This window comes from Bos taurus, chromosome 11 (genome assembly GCF_002263795.3).
Source record: "Bos taurus isolate L1 Dominette 01449 registration number 42190680 breed Hereford chromosome 11, ARS-UCD2.0, whole genome shotgun sequence".
In the NCBI taxonomy this organism is placed as follows: Eukaryota; Metazoa; Chordata; class Mammalia; order Artiodactyla; family Bovidae; genus Bos; species Bos taurus.
The window spans coordinates 70808961-70828287 of record NC_037338.1 but is presented as its reverse complement, the minus strand read 5'-3'; the positions used below and the strand labels follow the sequence as shown (position 1 = coordinate 70828287).

Sequence of the window (19327 nt, the reverse complement as noted above, 5' to 3'; positions counted from 1 at the left end):
GTTGGGCTTCCCACAAAGTGGTTTAAAAAGAGTTTGTGATTTGTACTGATCCTCTCTGCCTCTCTCCATTGTATGTCCCTGGATGTTATAGGTTGGGGTCCTCTGGATGCTTGAGGATTGTGCTCACGGCCCAGAAACTAGCTGCTGCCTCTGGACAACCCCCCAGGTACCTCTTCGACCCAGGGCATGGGCACCCGTGACGATGTACCCCCAGGTAAGGGGCCCCAAGGAAGGTTGTGGGGGTGGGGATCTTCCTTGAATACTCCCACGGGCTCTGCTTGGGAGATGTGGTCAGGCCGCCAAGCCTTTCCATCCCGGCCAGACTCTGTGGGCTCTCCCTGCTCAGCCTCCTGTGGGGGGCTCCCTATCTGGCTCCAGATTCCAGGGCTTTGCTTCCACTCTCTGAGCTGATGGGCTGACTGAGGATAGTGTTCTGTAGTGGGAATATGAAGACGGGCCAAGGATGCAGGAGTGGGTCCATGGGAGGGCTGGGTGGCCCCGTTTTCCTCAGCTGACAGGGCAGGAGACAGTGTGGCCAACTGTATCAGCGTTCCAGGCCTGGTGCTGCCGCTGGGAGCCAGCTGTGTGAGCCTGTTTCCCCTGGAGGGTGAGGGAGTCAGAGGTCCTGCCTGGAGCGAATGGGTGCTTGTGAGGTGGAGCTGCTTCTCCTGGGAGGGGCCTCTACAGGGGCCTGGAGACTCCTTGCTAGGAGTGTGGAGAACCGGGAACGCCTGAGCAGTTCAGGGAACAGGCCACTGTGCTCAGGGCCGAGGACCGGGAGCTCATGAAAGAGGCTGAGAAGGTGCAGTGTGGGGAGGGTTTGGAGCAAAGCTGGGAGAAGTCACACGGAGCGGGCTGGAAAGGTGGGCTTTGGTGGGGAGCACGGTGCCCTGGCCGGCTGGGGTTGGGGTGGCAAGCCCCCACCTGAGGGCAAGGCTCTGATTTGGGGGATGGGCCACAGAGTGCCCGGGACCATCTGTCCCCTATCCCGGCCTTAGTGGACTCTAAGACACTGCTCTCCCTGCCTTTCTGTCCCCAGCCAAAGTTCCGGCTCCTGTGGCCATGTACGGTGGCAGCGTTCCCCAGAGCAGTGCTGGGCCCCTTGCACTCCCAGGTGGAAGCAGTGACTCCAGCCTGGAGACTTTTGGAGAAGGTGAGATGGAGGGCCTGGTGACTCCATCACATCAGATGGCCTTCAAATGTCCCAGCAGCCTCTCTGGGGCCTTGGAACAGAGATGGGCCATTCCACCTGGCAGCCACACAGACAGGGTCAGTGACCACAGAGCAGAGCCTGGACCTCATCCTGGAGGGAGGAGATGGGTGTGTTTAGATGCCCAACTGTGTCCTCAAGCCATGGCAGGTATTAATTTTACCCAGGTCCCTGCTGGACATGTCCTTTGGTTTTAGGTGGGTCCTTGGGCTTCCCTGGTGGCTCAGATGGTAAAGTGTCTGCCTGCAATGTGGGAGACCTGTGTTCGATTCCTGGGTCGAGAAGATCCCCTGGAGAAGGAAATGGCAACCCACTCTAGTACTCTTGCCTGGAAAATTCCATGGACAGAGGAGCCTTGTAGGCTATAGTCCATGGGGTCGCAAAGAGTCGGGCATGACTGAACGACTTCACTTCACCTCACTTTTCAATTCTCTGCCTCAAAGGATGGAGGTGTACGGAGGGCTCCCGCAGGAACAGGGAATAAGTGGGGTTCTCCTAGGAATTGCAGGAAGGCCCCATGAACCCCAGGAAGGCAGCGCTGAGGTCCTGGGGCCTGGGTGGTGTTAGCACCCAGGGAAGTGGGGGGAGTGGGCTCCTCTAGCATAGCAGTTCTTGTCTCAGCCTCCCTCCAGCTAGCACCCAGCGCCCTCCTGGAGAAGCCATCACAGCTCTTGAGTGGACGTGGGGACCCTGGCAGCCTCAAACTGGATGCTCCCCTGAAGGGCTGGCAGGCCAGGAACGGCCACCCCAGGAACCTTGCAGCCTTGTCTCTGGGTCCCCACCCGCTGGTGCCGCTCCCTTCGCTGAAGTCAGAGGCCAACAGTGTGGCCCAGGACACCACCCAGATCAAGGACAAGCTCAAGAAAAGGAGACTCTCAGAGGGCTTGGCAGCATCTTCCCGTGGTGAGCCCTGGGCCCTGCCCAGACCCCAGCCCTAAGGTCAGGGACCCCAGGCCACTTGGACTGTGAGAGTCAGCAGGTGTGCAACTGGCAGCTGGGGTCAGAGGTGGTCGGGGGGCACCCTCTCTACAGCCCCTGCCTCCTCCATGGAATGCCATCTCCCACTTAGGCCTCTGCAGCGGCTCCCAACCGGACTCCCCATTCCCACCCTCGCCTCCTTCTAGTCTTCACTGCAGAGCAATTCTTTTTGAACACAGATCTGACCACCTTCTTCCTCCCACTCCTGCCAACTATGCTAAAGCCACCCAGTGGCTTTCAAGTGGATACAAGGACTAGAACCCGCTGCTTTCTCTCCTAATTCAGTACTGATTTTGTTCCCCTTTCTACCCAACCTGCCTCTGAATTTTAATTATTTAATTAATTTATTCTGAATTTTAAATAGGTGACTTTGACTGACACTTACTACCAAATTTTACAGGAGTGGGAAAGGACACTCAGCACAGTCTAGGGGTGGGCTTGGGGCTGGGGGAACATCTGCCCCCTCCTCTCACCATGCCAGCCTCCCCAGGACACAAGGCCCTGTTGCCAAGCAACTGAATTAACTCCACTCCCCACACTCTGGGGACTCACTTACTCCCCATCCCTACCACATACAGCCTCTCTGGATCCCGGTGGAGGCCCCAAAGGAGTTCCCCTGAAGACTGCCATCCCCCGGGCCACCTCTCAGAGGCTGCTGAGGGTGTCCAGGCCGATGCCTCCCATTCAGAGCATCCCCACCACCCCAGAAGCCAGCATAGCCAAGGAGAAGGGCCTGGACCCGCCCATAAGCCGTCAGGGTCCCCAGGAGCTGAGACCTGGTGCCCAGGAGGTAAGGCAGTTGGACTGCTCTGAGTCTTGCCTCCCTGTCCTTCTGTTTTTCTTTCGATCCTTTACCAATCCCTGTTCCTGGGCCCTGAGCATCTCTGAAAGTATCTTCTCTGGTAGTTGCCCCAGAGGTACCGAGCTGGCTCCTTCTAAGCAGATGCTGTGTGATTATCCATCTTACATGTGATGGTTCTCAAGCCTTCTCTGATCTAAATGTTCCAGAATTTCCTATGGTTCTGACCCTCCTCACTTTTGGCAAGGGACTGTGGCAGAGGGGAAAGAATACTGGGTTAAGACTCAGGAGATTTAGGTTCTGGTTTCCACTCTGCCCCTCACTGGCTGTGTGACCATGGGCAAGTCACTTCCCTCTCTGGGCCTCAGTTTGCACTAAGAAAAGGGAATTGGACCTGATGTTTTTGAGGATCCCTTTCAGCTCTGATGTTCTAGGATTTTCTGAAATGAGAACAGAAAAACAACTAATAATAATGACTAAAGGGGTTGGAGGAGGAATGAGAGGACCCCTTTTTGTTTAAATGGTAAGGAAACAATGAGCTCAGAGGTCCCAGGTTGTGCTATTAAAAAGAGAAGCAGGATACTTACCAGCGCTGTGGATAGAAGGGACCACTCGCACGAGGCACCTGGGAGCTGAGCATCCAGAGTGGACTGTTTCGTGGACCAGACCCTCCCCTACCTCTGCTCCCAGGTACAGATTTCCCAACAGTACCTGCACTGCAATGATGAGAAGATGCACAAGTCCCTGGGAGGCATTGTGATCCCACCCATCCCAAAGGCCAATGTACCCACTGGGACCTCCCGCACACCTGGCTCCCTTCCCAGCCTCTTGCCTCTGGGCCAGGACATCCTCACGGGCCTGAGGCCCCCCACCACACGGTAAGCAGCCCTAAATCAAAACTACCTATGGTCCTCTCTCCTCTACCCTCCAAGATCTGCTTGGACTCCCTATGACTGAGTCTCCACCCCAGGGCAGAGCTCTGGGAGCCAGATGTGTGGAGGGCAGGGTCCTCCACCATGAGCCTCTGACCTGGGGCAGTCACAGAGCTGGCCCTTGACTCCAGCAGGAGGGGTGCATAGGCTTAATTAACAATGTCTTGACCTCTGTTTTCTACCAATGTCCTGATACGTGTGGTTGCTGCCCTGATGAATAGAATATGAATATTTTTAAAGCACTATTGGATTCATGATAGCTCTTTGTGATGGTGCATTTTCTTAATGAATGGACGTTAAAAATGCAAGCATTATTGTGTCTATATATGGGGGTAGTCTACAAAAGTTTTGGACTAAAAAGGGAATCAAAAAACTGGGAATCAGTGAATAGGGAGAGTGAATAGAGAATCAGTGAATAGAGAGAGAGGGAGAGATTGAGACAGGGGGAAGTAGAGAGAGCGCTCTCTTTGGGGTCTGCTGTGCCCATTTCTCTCAAGGGTCTTCTGTCTCCCACATCGCCTCCCCTTCTGTCCCAATACATGTCCACATCTTACTGTACCCTGGTGAAGTGTGGGAGCCCATCTGTGGACCTGCTCCTGGATTTAAGCTCTCTGCTCGATTTTTCCACCGACCTCTTCCTCTACCGGCCTCCACCTCCTCACCATCGACACCGCCTCCTCGTTTCCTGCTCAGACATCCACCTCTTCCTCCCCTCTGAGAGTTCGTGGTGGCTTTCATGACTCTCTGGCCCCCGATAAGTGACCTTTCCACCCATCCCACTGCTCTTGAGCTGTTGATGTCCTTGAATTCTTTGCCTTCCTCACCTTCCTGACTTCCAGGCAGTTTCCTGTGTGCCCCCTCTTTCCTTATTTCTTAAGTGTATTCCAGAACTCTTCGCCTCCATCTCCTTGTTCTCCCCTGGGAGGCTTATCTGTGCAGGTGGCTTCCAAGGTCAAGTGGGATGGGAGACTTCCGCATCCCCTGGGCTTCCCTCCACCTGTTGAGCATTCCCAGGCCCTCAAGGCTGATGCAGATCCAGCGTTGGAGGCAAGGAGGGAAGGAGGGTATATCACCACCACAGCATCACGGATGGAGCTCTTCGTGTTTCCCCTAACTGTCTCTCCCCCATGACCCCCTAATTTCCACTGGGCTGCAGGAGTGCTCTTTGATCTTCCAATTTCAGCATCATTTTCAACTCTTGCCCCCTGTTCCTAACAGATTGCCACATCCCATGCGGGCTTTCTTAAGCAACGAGAGACAGTACGGAGGCTACCACCCCTGCTTGCCCTGCCTTTGCTCTTGGTTTGTACTTGCTGGCTCCCCTTTGACCTCCCCCTGGAGCTCCTACCCCATCTCCTGTGGCCCTGAGCTCTTCATCCTGATCTTTTGTTTTCATCCACCCCCCCTCCCCAAATATACCCCTTCTATGCACCTCACTTCTATTGACTTCCTGGTGCCAGCAGCTTAAACAGGAGTCTCCTTGGCCAGACATTCAGGGTGTTCCAGTCCACCACTTCACACTTCCTCCTGTGCTGCTCTCTGGGAGCCTGAGTGGCAACCCTCTCCACCCCCATACCCCTGTGTCCAGCCCTGGACGGCACCTCCCTGCAGCCCCAACATGAGCCTCTTATCCTTGGCCTGCTGGTCAGTTCCTACATTTTTCAAGCCCCAGCTCCACGTCCACCCTCTCTGTCAGGTCTTCCCTGGCCTCCTCGGGATGTGGGGAAGGGCTCTGTTCACACAGCACCCAGCCTGTGTGCGGTCCAGTCACCTCCCACCTACTTATTTGCTCACCTTTTATTTCAACCTCATTTCTATTCTTGAACTTGCAGCACTATAAGGCAGGGGCTATATCTGGACACTTCTGTGGCTCCCAAGGTGTCAAGCTCCCATGTGAACTGCCATGGATTAGTCACACGTGGATTAGGCAGATAACATCTGAAGTATCTGCCTATTTGCTGTCAGGTTGTGACATGGATTTCTCTCCATTGACTCCGTGAGGCTAGCTAATGGCTGGGAGGGAGACTCCATTACCATTTCATCCATCCTTCATCTGTCTGTCTGTCCATGTGTCCGTGCATCCATTGAGTCACTGTTAAGAACCACTCTGTGCCAGACACTGTGTCAGGCGCTATGAAAGCAAAGCCAAACAAGACATTCCCTGTGTTCTGGGAGCTCATAAGGGAAATTTACCAGCAGACCATTGACTAAAAGTCCCAGTGAGGTAAACACTAAGGTAGAAGGCTGCCTCTCATTCTGAGGAGCGCTGTGGAAAATTATTTCAATCAGGCCAGGAAGACTTCTCAGAGGAGGTGAGGCCAGTTGAGTTTTGAAGGCTGAGGCAGAGTCTGTGAGATGGAGAGAGGGAGAGTTGGGAAGGATGACTGACTGAGGCATTTAGGGCATGGCTAGTTTTCCAGCAGCACTGTATCTGTGTGTGACGGGGGGTGAGGTACGCAGGGCTGAAGGGCCCGTGTGCTAAACTGAGGAGTGTGAGCTTTACCCTGAAGCAGTGAGGTGCCACTGGGGGCTTTTTGGTGTGGAAGTGATGTCAGATCTGATTTAGGAAGGCCACTTTGGCCACGGCAGTGTGGCATGGGCTGTGCACACAGTCGGGGTTGCCTCAGGGATCCAGGGAGAAGCTGTGGGCACCTGAATGGGCAGAGGCTGTGGGGCCCTGGTCTGCAGTGGTCAGTGTGCAGAGGGGCTTGGAAAGTGAAGAAGTGGGGGAGGGGATTGGTGACTGGATGTGGGATGAAACAGGTAGGGAGCTGAGGCCCATGCCAGAGTTACTGGATAAACAGCCAGACAGATGGTGGTGGCTTCAGCAGGACAGGGAATTAGGAGGAGAGGCAGGCTTTGGAGCCTTGGGGTGGCAGCTTGTGAGTGGGTTCAACTTGTGCTGCTGGGGACACTGGTAGATGCTCAGATGTCTGGCCAGGTGCATGGAGAAGACTGTTGATGCAGTAGGGCTTTGCTGTTCCCATCATTTTCGTGTGGCCTGGTGGGACCGCCTCAGGTCACGGTGGGGGTTCAGAAGAGGGAGAAGGGGCTAGAACGCTGTGTGGACAAAAGTGAAGGCTCTCTGGGTGTGGGTGACCTTGGCCTCTGTCCTTTGTGCTAATGGGTCTCTAGAGAAGGAAAGGCGGAGAAGGCAATGGCACCCCACTCCAGTACTCTTGCCTGGAAAATCCCATGGACAGAGGAGCCTGGTGGGCTGCAGTCCATGGGGTCATGAAGAGTCGGACACAACTGAGCGACTTCACTTTCATGCATTGGAGAAGGCAGTGGAAACCCACTCCAGTGTTCTTGCCTGGAGAATCCCAGGGATGGAGGAGACTGGTGAGCTGCCGTCTATGGGGTCACACAGAGTTGGACATGACTGACATGACTTAGCAGCAGCAGAGAAGGGAAGGAGAGGTTTGCCAAGGTCCACAGCTTGAAGAAGGCTGAGCCACGTGCTCTGAGGCCACGTCCTCTGCTCAGAGGGGAAGGGAAAACAGCCTCCAGCTCGAGGTCAAAGGGGCGAGGCTGTGGGCCAGGAGCCGGAGATGGCTGGGTCTGAGGGAGGAAGCAGTGCCATGATTACTGGTGCCCTGTACCCACTCTGTGCCTAGCCAGAACCACCAAAGGGACTTCCCAGCTCACCTCTGCCCAAGCCCTGTTAGCACAGCTGGGCAGTGGTGGGTTCCAATGGCAAAGACCTAGTGCCCTAGCTGGGCGCCCTGGGGTGTTTGCCTGTGTCTCCAAGCCACACAGGCCCTCCCTGGGGGTCCTGATCTAGGAGGCTGTGCCTGTCCCACGGAGCAACTCAGAGTCTTGGTTGGCCCAGGCTCTGGCCCTTCCTGTAGACCTCCGGTCCCCTGACCTCCACGGTCCCCTCAGTCAGATCAGATTAGTCCCTCAGTCGTGTCCGACTCTTTGCAACCCCATGAATCGCAGCACACCAGGCCTCCCTGTCCATCACCAACTCCCGGAGTTCACTGAGACTCACGTCCATCGAGTCAGTGATGCCATCCAGCCATCTCATCCTCTGTCGTCCCCTTCTCCTCTTGCCCACAATCCCTCCCAGCATCAGAGTCTTTTCCAATGAGTCAACTCTTTGCATGAGGTGGCCAAAGTACTGGAGTTTCAGCTTTAGCATCATTCCTTCCAAAGAAATCCCAGGGCTGATCTCCTTCAGAATGGACTGGTTGGATCTCCTTGCAGTCCAAGGGACTCTCAAGAGTCTTCTCCAACACCACAGTTCAAAAGCATCAATTCTTCGGCGCTCAGCCTTCTTGACAGTCCAAGTCTCACATCCATACATGACCACAGGAAAAACCATAGCCTTGACTAGACGAACCTTTGTTGGCAGAGTAATCTCTCTGCTTTTGAATATGCTATCTAGGTTGGTCATAACTTTCCTTCCAAGGAGTAAGCATCTTTTAATTTCCTGGCTGCAGTCACCATCTGCAGTGATTTTGGAGCCCAAAAAAATAAAGTCTGACACTGTTTCCACTGTTTCCCCATCTATTTCCCATGAAGTGATGGGACCAGATGCCATGATCTTCGTTTTCTGAATGTTGAGCTCTGTGCCAACTTTTTCACTCTCCACTTTAGGGACCCGATATCTGGGCAGGCACTCAGGTGGGCTCTCCTACAGGCTGTGTTCCGGCCATCCCAGCCTGGGTCACCCTGCTGAGTGAACACTCTGAGGCCAGAGCACAGGATGTTGTGTCCCAGTTCTCGTGGCTTGTCACCCTGTCAGCCCCCCCAGAGCCTTCTGCTGTCTATGCATTTCCCAGTGAGAAGAGAAAAGTCCATGTTAGATAATGTATATCTGGTCTTCCTGGGAATGTAAGGCCCATCCATGCATCACCACCTGTCTTAGTGATGTTGTATTCTCAGTGTCCACACAGTGCTTTGTACATGGTACATCTTCAATAGGGTATGGTAACCCACTCCGGTATTATTGCATGGATAATCCCATAGACAGAGGAGCCTGGCAGGCTACAGTCCATGGGGCTGCAAAGAGCTGGGCCTGGCTGAAGCAGCAACATGCATGCACAAATGAGTAAACAGTACTGTTTACTTTAAAAACTGCAATTAAAACCAGTGCCAGGAATGCCTCATCTTCCCTTCCTGTGCTCAGTTTGAACTGAACGTCTCCTACAAAGCAGTGGTGATTTCCCATTAGCAGCAAAGGGGGTCATTCCCTCTAGACCCTGGAGGAGAGAAGGAGTGGGTCTCCAGAGTTGGGAGAGGACTTGAAGTCAGTCTGTCCTGAGGTGGGAGGAGATTCACCCCCATCTCCTTCGCTCACAGCAGGGGCAGGGCTTCCTGTTGGACTGAGTGGTTTACTCATGGAGGCTGGCTTCCTGGGGAATCAATGGTCTATGCAGCAAGAAAACAGCGTTCTGAGTTTTGTCTGGACCAAGCCTGCCGGTCAGCCTGCTCTCAAGTCCAGAAGGAGCTGCATCTCCTGCTGCCTTGAAAACCTGGCCAAGAGCCTCTTTACAGAGGCACCCACGGCCCCCTCTGTCTCATCCCCCTCTCAGCTGTCACCCCATCCTGGAGCTAGCCTGGGAGCTAGCTCTTGCTTGCTAGCTAGCGCAGCAGGAGCTCTTGCTTGCCATCTCTCATGGTGCTTTTTTCTCCCCCATTCTTTTAAGATTGGTCTGGGAGCATGGGCCTTGGGAGAAGACCCCCAGATCTCTGGGTATGTACTCGTCTTGCACCCTTCCATTTGTTATTTGACTCTCTGGTTCCTGGGTTGGATCATGGGATTGGAATTAGGGCTAGAGGAGATCTGGGTGCTCTTAGACTCATTGCCTTCATTTCATGGAAGGGGAAGCAGAAGTCGCTCTGGTCCCAGGGAGGGTGGCCCCTGCTCTGTGGTACCCTCCACCAGCATAGGTTGCTTCATGATCACCCGGCTGAGAGAGATGGTGCTGTCCCATCTGATGGAGGAAGGGTGCACTGAGGTTCACCAAGATGGACCTTCTTAGTGCACAGAAAGCACGCAGGTCCTTGCGGCTCCAAAGGTGGGGTTTGTCCCATCCTATGGCTGCCCCTGGGCTTCCCAGGTGGTGCTAGTGGTGTGGTAAAGAACCCGTTTGCCAATGCAGGAGATGCATGGATCTAAGCGAATAGAGGATTCCTCTCCAGACAGAGTGAGAAATTAAACTGCATCCCGTGAATCCCTTGGTCAGCTGATCCCAGGAGGTTTCAGCCTCAGGGGAAGAGAGCCAGCTGGGCTGGCAGTGAGGCAGGTGGTTGAGGCTCAGAGAGGCTCTCCAGCCTATGACCTAATTCGTGGGGAGGATGGAAGGTTGAGTGAGGGGACATGGGCAGAGTACCCTGGGCCACAGGCCTAGGGGGGTTGGCGGCAGCTGCTGTGCTGACTGGCAGGAGCGGGTGGACTGTTGCCCAGCTTCCGGGCAGGTCACCCTGTAATCAGCTCAGCAGCAGGTTAGTTGGTCAGGGGGAGGCTGCTGCCCATGAGGCCCCAGGGTTAGGATGCCCAGGTGGGCCTGAGAGGCAGGCCTGGCATGGAAACCTCTGCTGTGGCCAGTCTTCCCTCTCTGGCCAGGCTGTGGCAGGGTGAGCTGGGGCAGTCCAGTGTGACACACACGGGCACCCAGCGTCCCTTGAGAGCTTCCTGAGAGCGCTGGAAGGGGTTTTGGGCCAGGGGACGCCAGCCTAGAGCTACTCCCCTGTCTGCCCCACCAGGTTGTCACTTGAGAACCAGGTCCTTGTGGGGCAGGGGCCAGGCTGCTTGGACAAAGCTTTCCAGGGAGTCTCTTGGAGGCATAGGTGAAAGGGGGCTACAAACTGGCAGAGTCCTCAAGAAGCTCTCTGACCTTCCAGCTGTCGGCAGAGGACAACACTGCCCAATGTGGGCACCACGTCTAGCATGTAGTCGGGGCTCACGTGGTAGTGTCTGAAGCTAAGGGCTTGCCTGCAGTCCCTGCTCTGGTGAGCTGGCATCTGGGCGCCTATGCCCTTGGCCCTGCCTTACTTCCCGGCGGACAGAGGCTTCGCCCCTCCTCCCCCTTGGTTCTGGAGTCTTCTCCCAGGAGGGATCTTTGGTAGAAGGCAGGGGCTGGACAGAGATCTGGGGGTCCCCAGGAGCCCTGCCAGATCCCCAGACTCTATACCCTTTCCAGCCTCAGGCAGCCCCAGGTGGTGGCCCCTCTTCCCAGAGGAGCCCTGATTTGCAAGTTCTCTCAAGGCCAGTGAACTCCAAACTTTGTGAGCAGGAGAACCTGATTAACGCTGCCTTCATTAAAGGAAAACTAATGGACCTACCCCCACACTGTCCCTAAAACAAGAAACATGCTCTTAAAGTCTGGTAATTGGGAAAACATGGAATGACAAAGATATGCTATGGATTTGATGTCATTTGGAAATGAATTTGAATTTTATTAATCATAAGAGCATCTGAAGGTCACTGGGTCTCAACTTTCCCATCTGTTAAATGAGAGCGTTGGGCTGGCTTTAGTCCTCTGGCTCTTTCCTGTGGTGTTACAGTCTCAGACAGGAGCATGGTAGTGTATAATGATCAATGGGCTCATTTTGTTTTTCCTCTTTCTGAAGCACATGCCTCCCAGTTAAGACAGACTTACATTCTCAGGAAATATCTTAAACCTCTTAGATAACAGGTCTGCCCCTATTTCCTGCCCATGCTCCTCTCCACCCCACCCCACCCCACCCCACCCCAGTCTTAGAATAAAGTGTGCAGTAACTGTTGATAGATGGATGCAGGATGGATGCATGAAAGGGGAAGGGTGTTGGTCCTTAGGCAGCCTGTTCTGTTCCTCCCAGTGCTGCTCTGTAGAGTGAATTTAACCTGTGCTTTCCCTTTTAAGGCAGCATAGGGGAGAAGCACTGAGGGTAGAGGGCTTAGACAGTTGCATGTTATACCAACCCCAGGGCTGTAGAGCCTTAATCCCAGCGGCTGCTGCTCTCGGGTGCTGGGTGTCCTCAGTTTTACTCTTGTTCTCCACTCTTCAGAGCCAAAACCTTTGATCCCGCCTGTCAGAGACAGGTCTGCTGCCCCTGAGAAGCCTGCCCTGCCTTTATCTCAGTCTGCTCCGATGCTGACATCCTTTTCCTTCAGCCATGCCAAAGAAGCTCATCCCTTGTTAAAAGAAGAGGACCAGAAGGAGAGTGAAACCAAGGTACCTGGAAAGCGAGGGGAGAGGAAGCTGGGGTCAGAGCACACCACTGGCTGAAGGCACACATGCTTCTGAAATACGCAAGTGTGGGCCTGGCTTGAGGAGAGCAAGGAGGAACCCGAGGCAGCTGCTCCAGTCCTTAAGGCTAGAACCTGTAGATGGGTTGGGGTGAAGGCTATGGCAGAAAAGAGAGGAAAGAAAGGAGGAAAAGGACAGAGGTGAGGGGGCCTAGGTGAAGGGGAGAGTACAGCAGGGACCCGAGGGGTGGGGTTGAGGGAGGAGGCGAGGACAGGAGGAGGTCACACATGGTTCAGAAGGAAGCAGGATGTGGGGGAGATGGCAGAAGGGCTTAGGTGAACCAAACCAAGTAATCTGAACCAGCACCCAAGATAGCAACCTAGAGGCAGCTGACTCAGAGGCAGATCAGCCAAATGCTGTGTTTCACAGGCTGACAAATACCTTGTACTTCTAAGGTGACCTTGATCCAGATGATTCATACAGATCCTAGTCTGGATGAATTTAGTGAAACTTGGGGAGTCATTGGGCTTCCTACATGACCCAGTGGTAAAAGAATCCATCTGCCAAGGCAGGAGTTGCAGGAGACCCTGGTTTGATCCCTGGGTCTGGAAGATCCCTTGAAGAAGGCAATGGCAACCCATTTCAGTATTCTTGCCTGGAGAGTCCCATGGACAGAGGAGCCTGGTGGGCTACACTCCATAGGATCACAAAGAGTCAGACAGGACAGAGCATGCATGCATTCAGTTCAGTTCAGTCTCTCAGTCGTGTCCGACTCTTTTCAACCCCATGAACTGCAGCACGCCAGGCCTCCCTGTCCATTACCAACTCCTGGAGTTTACCCAAACTCATGTCCATTGACTTGGATAAGGTAATGGCACCCCACTCTGGTACTCTTGCCTGGAAAATCCCATGGGCAGAGGAGCCTGGTAGGCTGCAGTCCATGGGGTCTCTAAGAGTCGGACATGACTGAGCGACTTCACTTTCATTTTTTCACTTTCATACATCGAAGAAGGACATGGCAACCCACTCCAGTGTTCTTGCCTGGAGAATCCCAGGGATGGGGGACCCTGGTGGGCTGCTGTCCATGGGGTCACACAGAGTCAGACACGACTGAAGTGACTTAACGACGACGATGTCCATTGACTTCCCTGGTGGCTCAGACAGTAAAGCGTCTGCCTACAATACAGGAGACCCGGGTTCGATCGCTGGGTGGGGAAGATCCTCTGGAGAAGGAAATGGCAACACACTCCAGTATTCATTCTTGCCTGGAAAATTCCATGGGAGGAGCCTGGTAGGCTATAGTTCTATGGAGTCGCAGTCAGACACGACTGAGCGACTTCACTTCACTTCACATGTCCATTGAGTTGGTGATGCCATCCAATCATCTCATCCTCTGTCATCCCCTTCTCCAACTGCCCTCAATCTTTCCCAGCATCAGGGTCTGTCCAATGAGTCAGCTCTTCACATCAGGTGGCCAAAATATTGGAGTTTCAGTTTCAACATCAGTCCTTTCAATGAACACCCAGGACTGATCTCCTTTAGGATGGACTGGTTGGACCTCCTTGCTGTCCAAGGGACTCTCAAGAGTCTTCTCCAACACCACAGTTCAAAGGCGTTAATTCTTCCGCACTCAGCTTTCTTTATATCCAACTCTTATATCCATACATGACTACTGGAAAAACCATAGCCTTGACTAGACGGGCCTTTGTTGACAAAGTAATGTCTCTGCTTTTTAATATGCTGTCTAGGTTTATCATAACTTTCCTTCCAAGGAGTAAGCGTCTTTTAATTCCATGGCTGCAATCACCATCTGCAGTGATTTTGGAGCCCCCCAAAATAAAGTCAGCCACTGTTTCCCCATCTATTTGCCATGAAGTGATGGGGCTGGATGCCATGATCTTAGTTTTCTGACTGTTGAGCTTGAAGCCAACTTTTTCACTCTCCTCTTTCACTTTCATTAAGAGGCTCTTTAGTTCTTCACTTCCTGCCATAAGGGTGGTGTCATCTGCATATCTGAGGTTATCGATATTTCTCCAGGCAATCTTGATTCCAGCTTGTGCTTCTTCCAGCCCAGTGTTTCTCATGATGTACTCTGCATATAAGTTAAATAAGCAGGGTGACAATATACAGCCTTGATGTACTCCTTTTCCTATTTGGAACCAGTCTGTTGTTCCATGTTCAGTTCTAACTGTTGCTTCCTGATCTGCATACAGGTTTCTCAAGAGGCAGGTCAGGTGGTCTGGTATTTCCATCTCTTTCAAAATTTTCCACAGTTTATTGTGATCCACACAGTCAAAGGCTTTGGCATAGTCAATAAAGCAGAAATAGATGTTTCTCTGGAACTCTCTTGCTTTTTCAATGATCCAACAGATGTTGGCAATTTGATCTCTGGTTTCTCTGCCTTTTCTAAATCCAGCTTGAACATCTGGAAGTTCAAGATTCACGTACTGTTGAAGCCTGGCTTAGAGAATTTTGAGCATTGCTGTCCTAGCATGTGAGATGAGTGCAATTGTGCGATAGTTTGAGCATTCTTTGGCATTGCCTTTCTTTGGGATTGGAATGAAAACTGACCTTTTCCAGTCCTGTGGCCACTGCTGAGTTTTCCAAATTTGCTGACATATTGAGTGCAGCACTTTCTCAGCATCATCTTTCAGGATTTGAAATAGCTCAACTGGAATTCCATCACCTCCACTAGCTTTGTTCGTAGTGATGCTTCCTAAGGCCCATTTGACTTCACATTCCAGGATGTCTGGCTCTAGGTGAGTGATCACACCATCGTGATTATCTGGATGCATGCGTACATACATGCAGAGTCACTGTTATGGTCTTCCTTTAAAACAGACATATAAAAGTGCAATAAACGTATCTTGAAAGCCTGCTATGTGCATGTGCTGTGGGATCCAGTGATGCTGATAAGGTCCAGCTACCACATCCTCCCTCTCCAGCGGTGGTGACAGACCATGGGGCAAAGGAGGAAAAATTCAGGGCCATGAAATGATCTCATCCTCTACCCACCTTAGCCACTCACTCCCATGGTCATACCGTAGACCTTGGCACTGCAAATAACATCTTCCCTGCCATCATCTCAACCTCAAGCAGCCCATTTGCTCACTTCCCTCTCCTAATGTTCGAGCTCAATCCATCTGACATCCCGATTCTAGCACTGGTCTTTCTCCTGCATCAACAATAATTTCCTTGAAACTGGATCATTCCCACTAGTATCTTAGTTCTCTCTCATCTTAAGAAAACCAAACCGAAGCAAAAATTCTGCCTTGTCTCTTTACCAGTCCTCTCCTGAGTGTGGGCCAGTAGGTTTAGTCCCCACAGCCCCACTGAAATCACCCCCATTGAGGCACTGGTGGATCCACCTTCCCGTGAGCAGCAGTCACAGTGCTCTTTCAACTTGACCCATTGCCAGCTTTTGTGGCTCATCCTTCTTGAATTCCCCACCAAGGATTGGAAATGAGGGCTGCTTCTTTCTTGCTTCTCTGACTACATCAGTTACATCCTTCCTGGTCCTTCTTTGCTGGCTCCTCCTTGTCTTCCTGACCTCTATGTGATGGCACTCAGAACTCACACCTCTAGCATCTTGTCTATTTACACTGACTGCTGTAACCTGATACCCGACCTATGGTGGCATTAGGTACCACCTCTATGCAGCTGCTGCTACTAAGTCGCTTCAGTCGTGTCCGACTCTGTGCGACCCCATAGATGGCAGCCCACCAGGCTCCCCCGTCTATATAACTTTTTATTTTGACACAATTAAAGATTCACAAGAAGTTGCAAAAATAGAACCAGAATTTCCACGTGGCAGGACTTAGACTAAGATAGCCGGAAAAATGATAGAAAAAAGTTGGAAATATAACTAGAGACCTAAATGCAGATGTTGAGTATCAGTGCTATATAAATGCAGTCATATAATTTAACAGCTCCTGGAGTTCAGGGGAAGGTCTGGGCTGGAGAGGGAGATTTGGGAGCCCTCTAGGTCTCTAGTTATATTTCTAACTTACCTTATCCAAGATTTTAACTGTTGAATTCTCATCTACCCGACCCCAAAACTTCCTTTTCCTAGTGTCCTCTCTGTGAATGGCAGTAAAAGGCAACTCCAGACTTCCAGCTGCTCTGACCCCAAATCGCAGCCCCATCCCACCTCCTGTCTCTCTCTTATCCCACACCTCATGTATCAGCCAAAGCCGTGGGCTTTACTTTTGAACTTGTCCAGAATCCGGTCCTTCTTTCATTTTTCCGGCTATCTTATAAGTTCTGCCTGGAAATTCTTGGTTCTATTTTTGCAACTTCTTGTGAATCTTTAATTTTATCAAAATAAAAAGTTATAAAGAACAATACTTAGAGAATCCCCGCACCCAGCCAAAAAAAAAAAAAAGGAAAACAAAAAGAAAAAAAAAAGAGGGAATCAGATCATGTCATTCTTCTGTTCAGAACCTCCAGTGACTTGCTGTGTCCTCCAGAGGAGAAGCCCAAGTCCCCACCAGAGACCACCGGGCCAGTGTTCTGTGGCTCCTGCCCCACACCCACCACTCCCGACCTGTGTCCTGCCTCACCTCTGACTCTGGGCACACCAACCAGTGTCCTCCTCGGGGCTCACAGCCACATCCAGCAGCCCCCAGACTCAGGGTCTGCTCCTCACTTTGTTTCTGTCTCTGCTTCAATGTCACCACCTTGAGATTGCCCTACCTGAAACAAACCCCATCACCCTGTGTCCCTTACTTTCCTTCCCGTGCATGGTTGCCTGACATCAGAGGCTGGTCTGTTTGCTGCCATCTCACCACTCTACATAGTTCTTTGGGAGCAAGGCCTCTGAGTTTTTGATCATTTTCAGAACAGCTATTGGCACCCAGGAGCCACTCATGTTCCTGATGACTGAATGAATGAAGAAGGTATAGAAAGCACAATTGGGTCCGCAAGGTGATGGAGTTTGCTTTGACCTTGTGCCAGATTCAGGTCACCATTGCCAGGTCTGCCCAGGAGAAGATGAAGCTGAAGCAGATGAAGGAGATGGAGTTATTCCGCAGGGCAAAGGAGCCGGAGAGGGACAGAGAGCTCACTTCCCAGAGCCTGGGCTCCCGGAGGACCTTGATGAAGGAAGGTACTGGGTGTTTGGGGAAGGCACCTTCAGGCTGGGGACACTTCTTACCAATACCTGGGCCAAAAAGAGAACATTTCCACACTTCCCATCTACACAGTCTACATCCTGAGACTGGACAGGGAGTCACCTTTGCTCTCTTGTAGTTCACCGATGGGCCCATTTCCAAAGGGGGGCTCTGGGGCCAGGCAGGACCGGCTCTGTCCAAGGACTTTCTCTGCCTCCGTAGGCCTCCTTCCTCTCCGGGGCAGTGGGACCCTGTCTGTGCCCACCGGGCTGAGCAGCCCCCGCAGGAACAACCTCGGCGTCATCCTGAGGAAGCGGGCCAGCCGGGCCTCATTGCCCAGCATCCCCATCAGCAAGAAGGAACCCAGCTTTGCCCGCCATGCTTCAGGTGGGGCCCAGACTAACTCGTGGGGGGCACATATCCGTCTCTTGGTATGCTGTCTTGGATGCTTAGGGGCCTGGCAAGGGTGACCTCTGCTGCTCTGCTTCTGCTTGTTGCCCTTGATAGAGCAGGGGGCAGCCTGGTGTTGCCAGAGAGAGGAACAGTAGTGAGTCTATCGGCCAGCCCTGTTGTAAAGGGAATTGTGGATGGCTGGACAGGTGTGCCCAACCTGTGTGACATGTCCTAGAGGACCCACCAGAGCACCAGGATCACAGATGCTAATAACAGCCTCTGTGGAAATATCTGGAAACACCCAGAAGAGGAGAAAAGGCTTCTGGGAAAATCTTGGGCTTGTTGCCTCATAAAATGTCAGGGCTGGACAGGGCTGGTTACAGACTGGGATGCAAGGACCTGAAGGTTCTGTGGGACACTCAGGAAGGTGCCAAGGGACAAGGGGAGGCCCTGTCCCCATTCTACCAAAGGAGGGTCTATTTTGCCTCCCCTTTTGGCATATTAGGTTTCTATGTGGGATTTCATTTGAAAAGATTTTGCTACAAAAGAACATTTGAAAACAACCAACTTGGTTCAGAGTTTCTTTAAGTATAGGATATTGTAACACATTGGTGGGAGAATAGAGCATCATTTGGGTGCTAGAAATAATACCGGCTCACCTTTCTATTTCATTCTCTTTCTATTCTTTTGATACCATCAAGTAGAAAGCCCTAATCTGGTGCTAATTTTTAACCCCTTACTAAGACTTTCTAGTTTCCTTTCTAAACAAAGAGATCTTCCTGGCTAGAAACATCAGAATCTGACTGCCACTTTGTAGCGAGAGTTTATAATATTCTTTTACTCTGACTGTAAATATTTATCACACACTATGACAAACAATCATTTACAAATTATGGTAGTGATATACATTTCCCTTAAATAAACTTATTTAGGGGTTGCCATTTCCTTCTCCAGCAGCAGCAGCAGCCTTTGAAAAGGGAGTTGAAGGAAAAATACCCAGTAAATAAGGGTACAAGTATTTAAGAGATATGGCAAAAAAAAAACCCCCCAAAACCTATGGAAGTGGTAACTGAATGGTTGGTACTTGGGAAACATTGATCTTTCTAATCTAAGCTACTTCTTTTATAGACAACAGACTGAGACCCAGAGACTCAAAGTCACCCAAGGTCACCCAAGATCACGTAAGGTGATGGTGGCCCATAGGGACTTAGACTTTGTCTGATGACTCTTGATCCATTGGCAAAGTTGAGAAGAGAATCCAAGAATGAATGAGGTCTTTGTGTCTTGGCTTTAAGGAGAGTACTACCCCTCAGCTCAGTCTTGCCTTGGACTTCCTGGGTACCACATTGTGAAAGCCACGTAAAGATGAACCTCTGCAGAGAACTAGGCGGGAAGTGAGAAATCTGGATTCTGGTCCTAGCTCTGTTAATGAAGGAGCTAAGGGACTGTCGGGAGGACCCTGGCTTCACCAGAGGATGGAGAATTGGGGAGAAGGAGGAGGAGAAGTTGTAACACAGGCTCCTGGGTGGAGACAAGATTAGAGCCAGGGAGTCATTCCTTCATAGAATTGCTGGCCTCACCTCCAGCCACAGACAAGGGCAGGATGGGGGGGCGGGGGGTGGGCTTGGTTACGTGACATTAAGCAGCCTATCACAGGCCAGTGTGTTTATCATAATCAGGTTAGCAATGGTAGGGATAAAAACGGTCAATGAGAGGTTGGCGTT

The 19327-nt window shown here is 51.9% G+C and overlaps 1 protein-coding gene across 1 annotated transcript in view; it reads left to right on the top strand.

Annotated features, from left to right (window-relative positions):
* The first annotated feature begins 202 nt into the window (after positions 1-202).
* TOGARAM2 (TOG array regulator of axonemal microtubules 2) overlaps positions 203-19327 on the top strand; it is a 45400-nt gene continuing 26275 nt past the window's right edge. The window contains 10 exon segments of the mRNA XM_024999762.1: positions 203-214; positions 710-863; positions 1010-1153; positions 1832-2113; positions 2767-2978; positions 3678-3865; positions 9574-9620; positions 11918-12084; positions 17056-17206; positions 17433-17597. Of these exon segments, the coding sequence (XP_024855530.1) occupies positions 203-214; positions 710-863; positions 1010-1153; positions 1832-2113; positions 2767-2978; positions 3678-3865; positions 9574-9620; positions 11918-12084; positions 17056-17206; positions 17433-17597 (1522 nt within the window).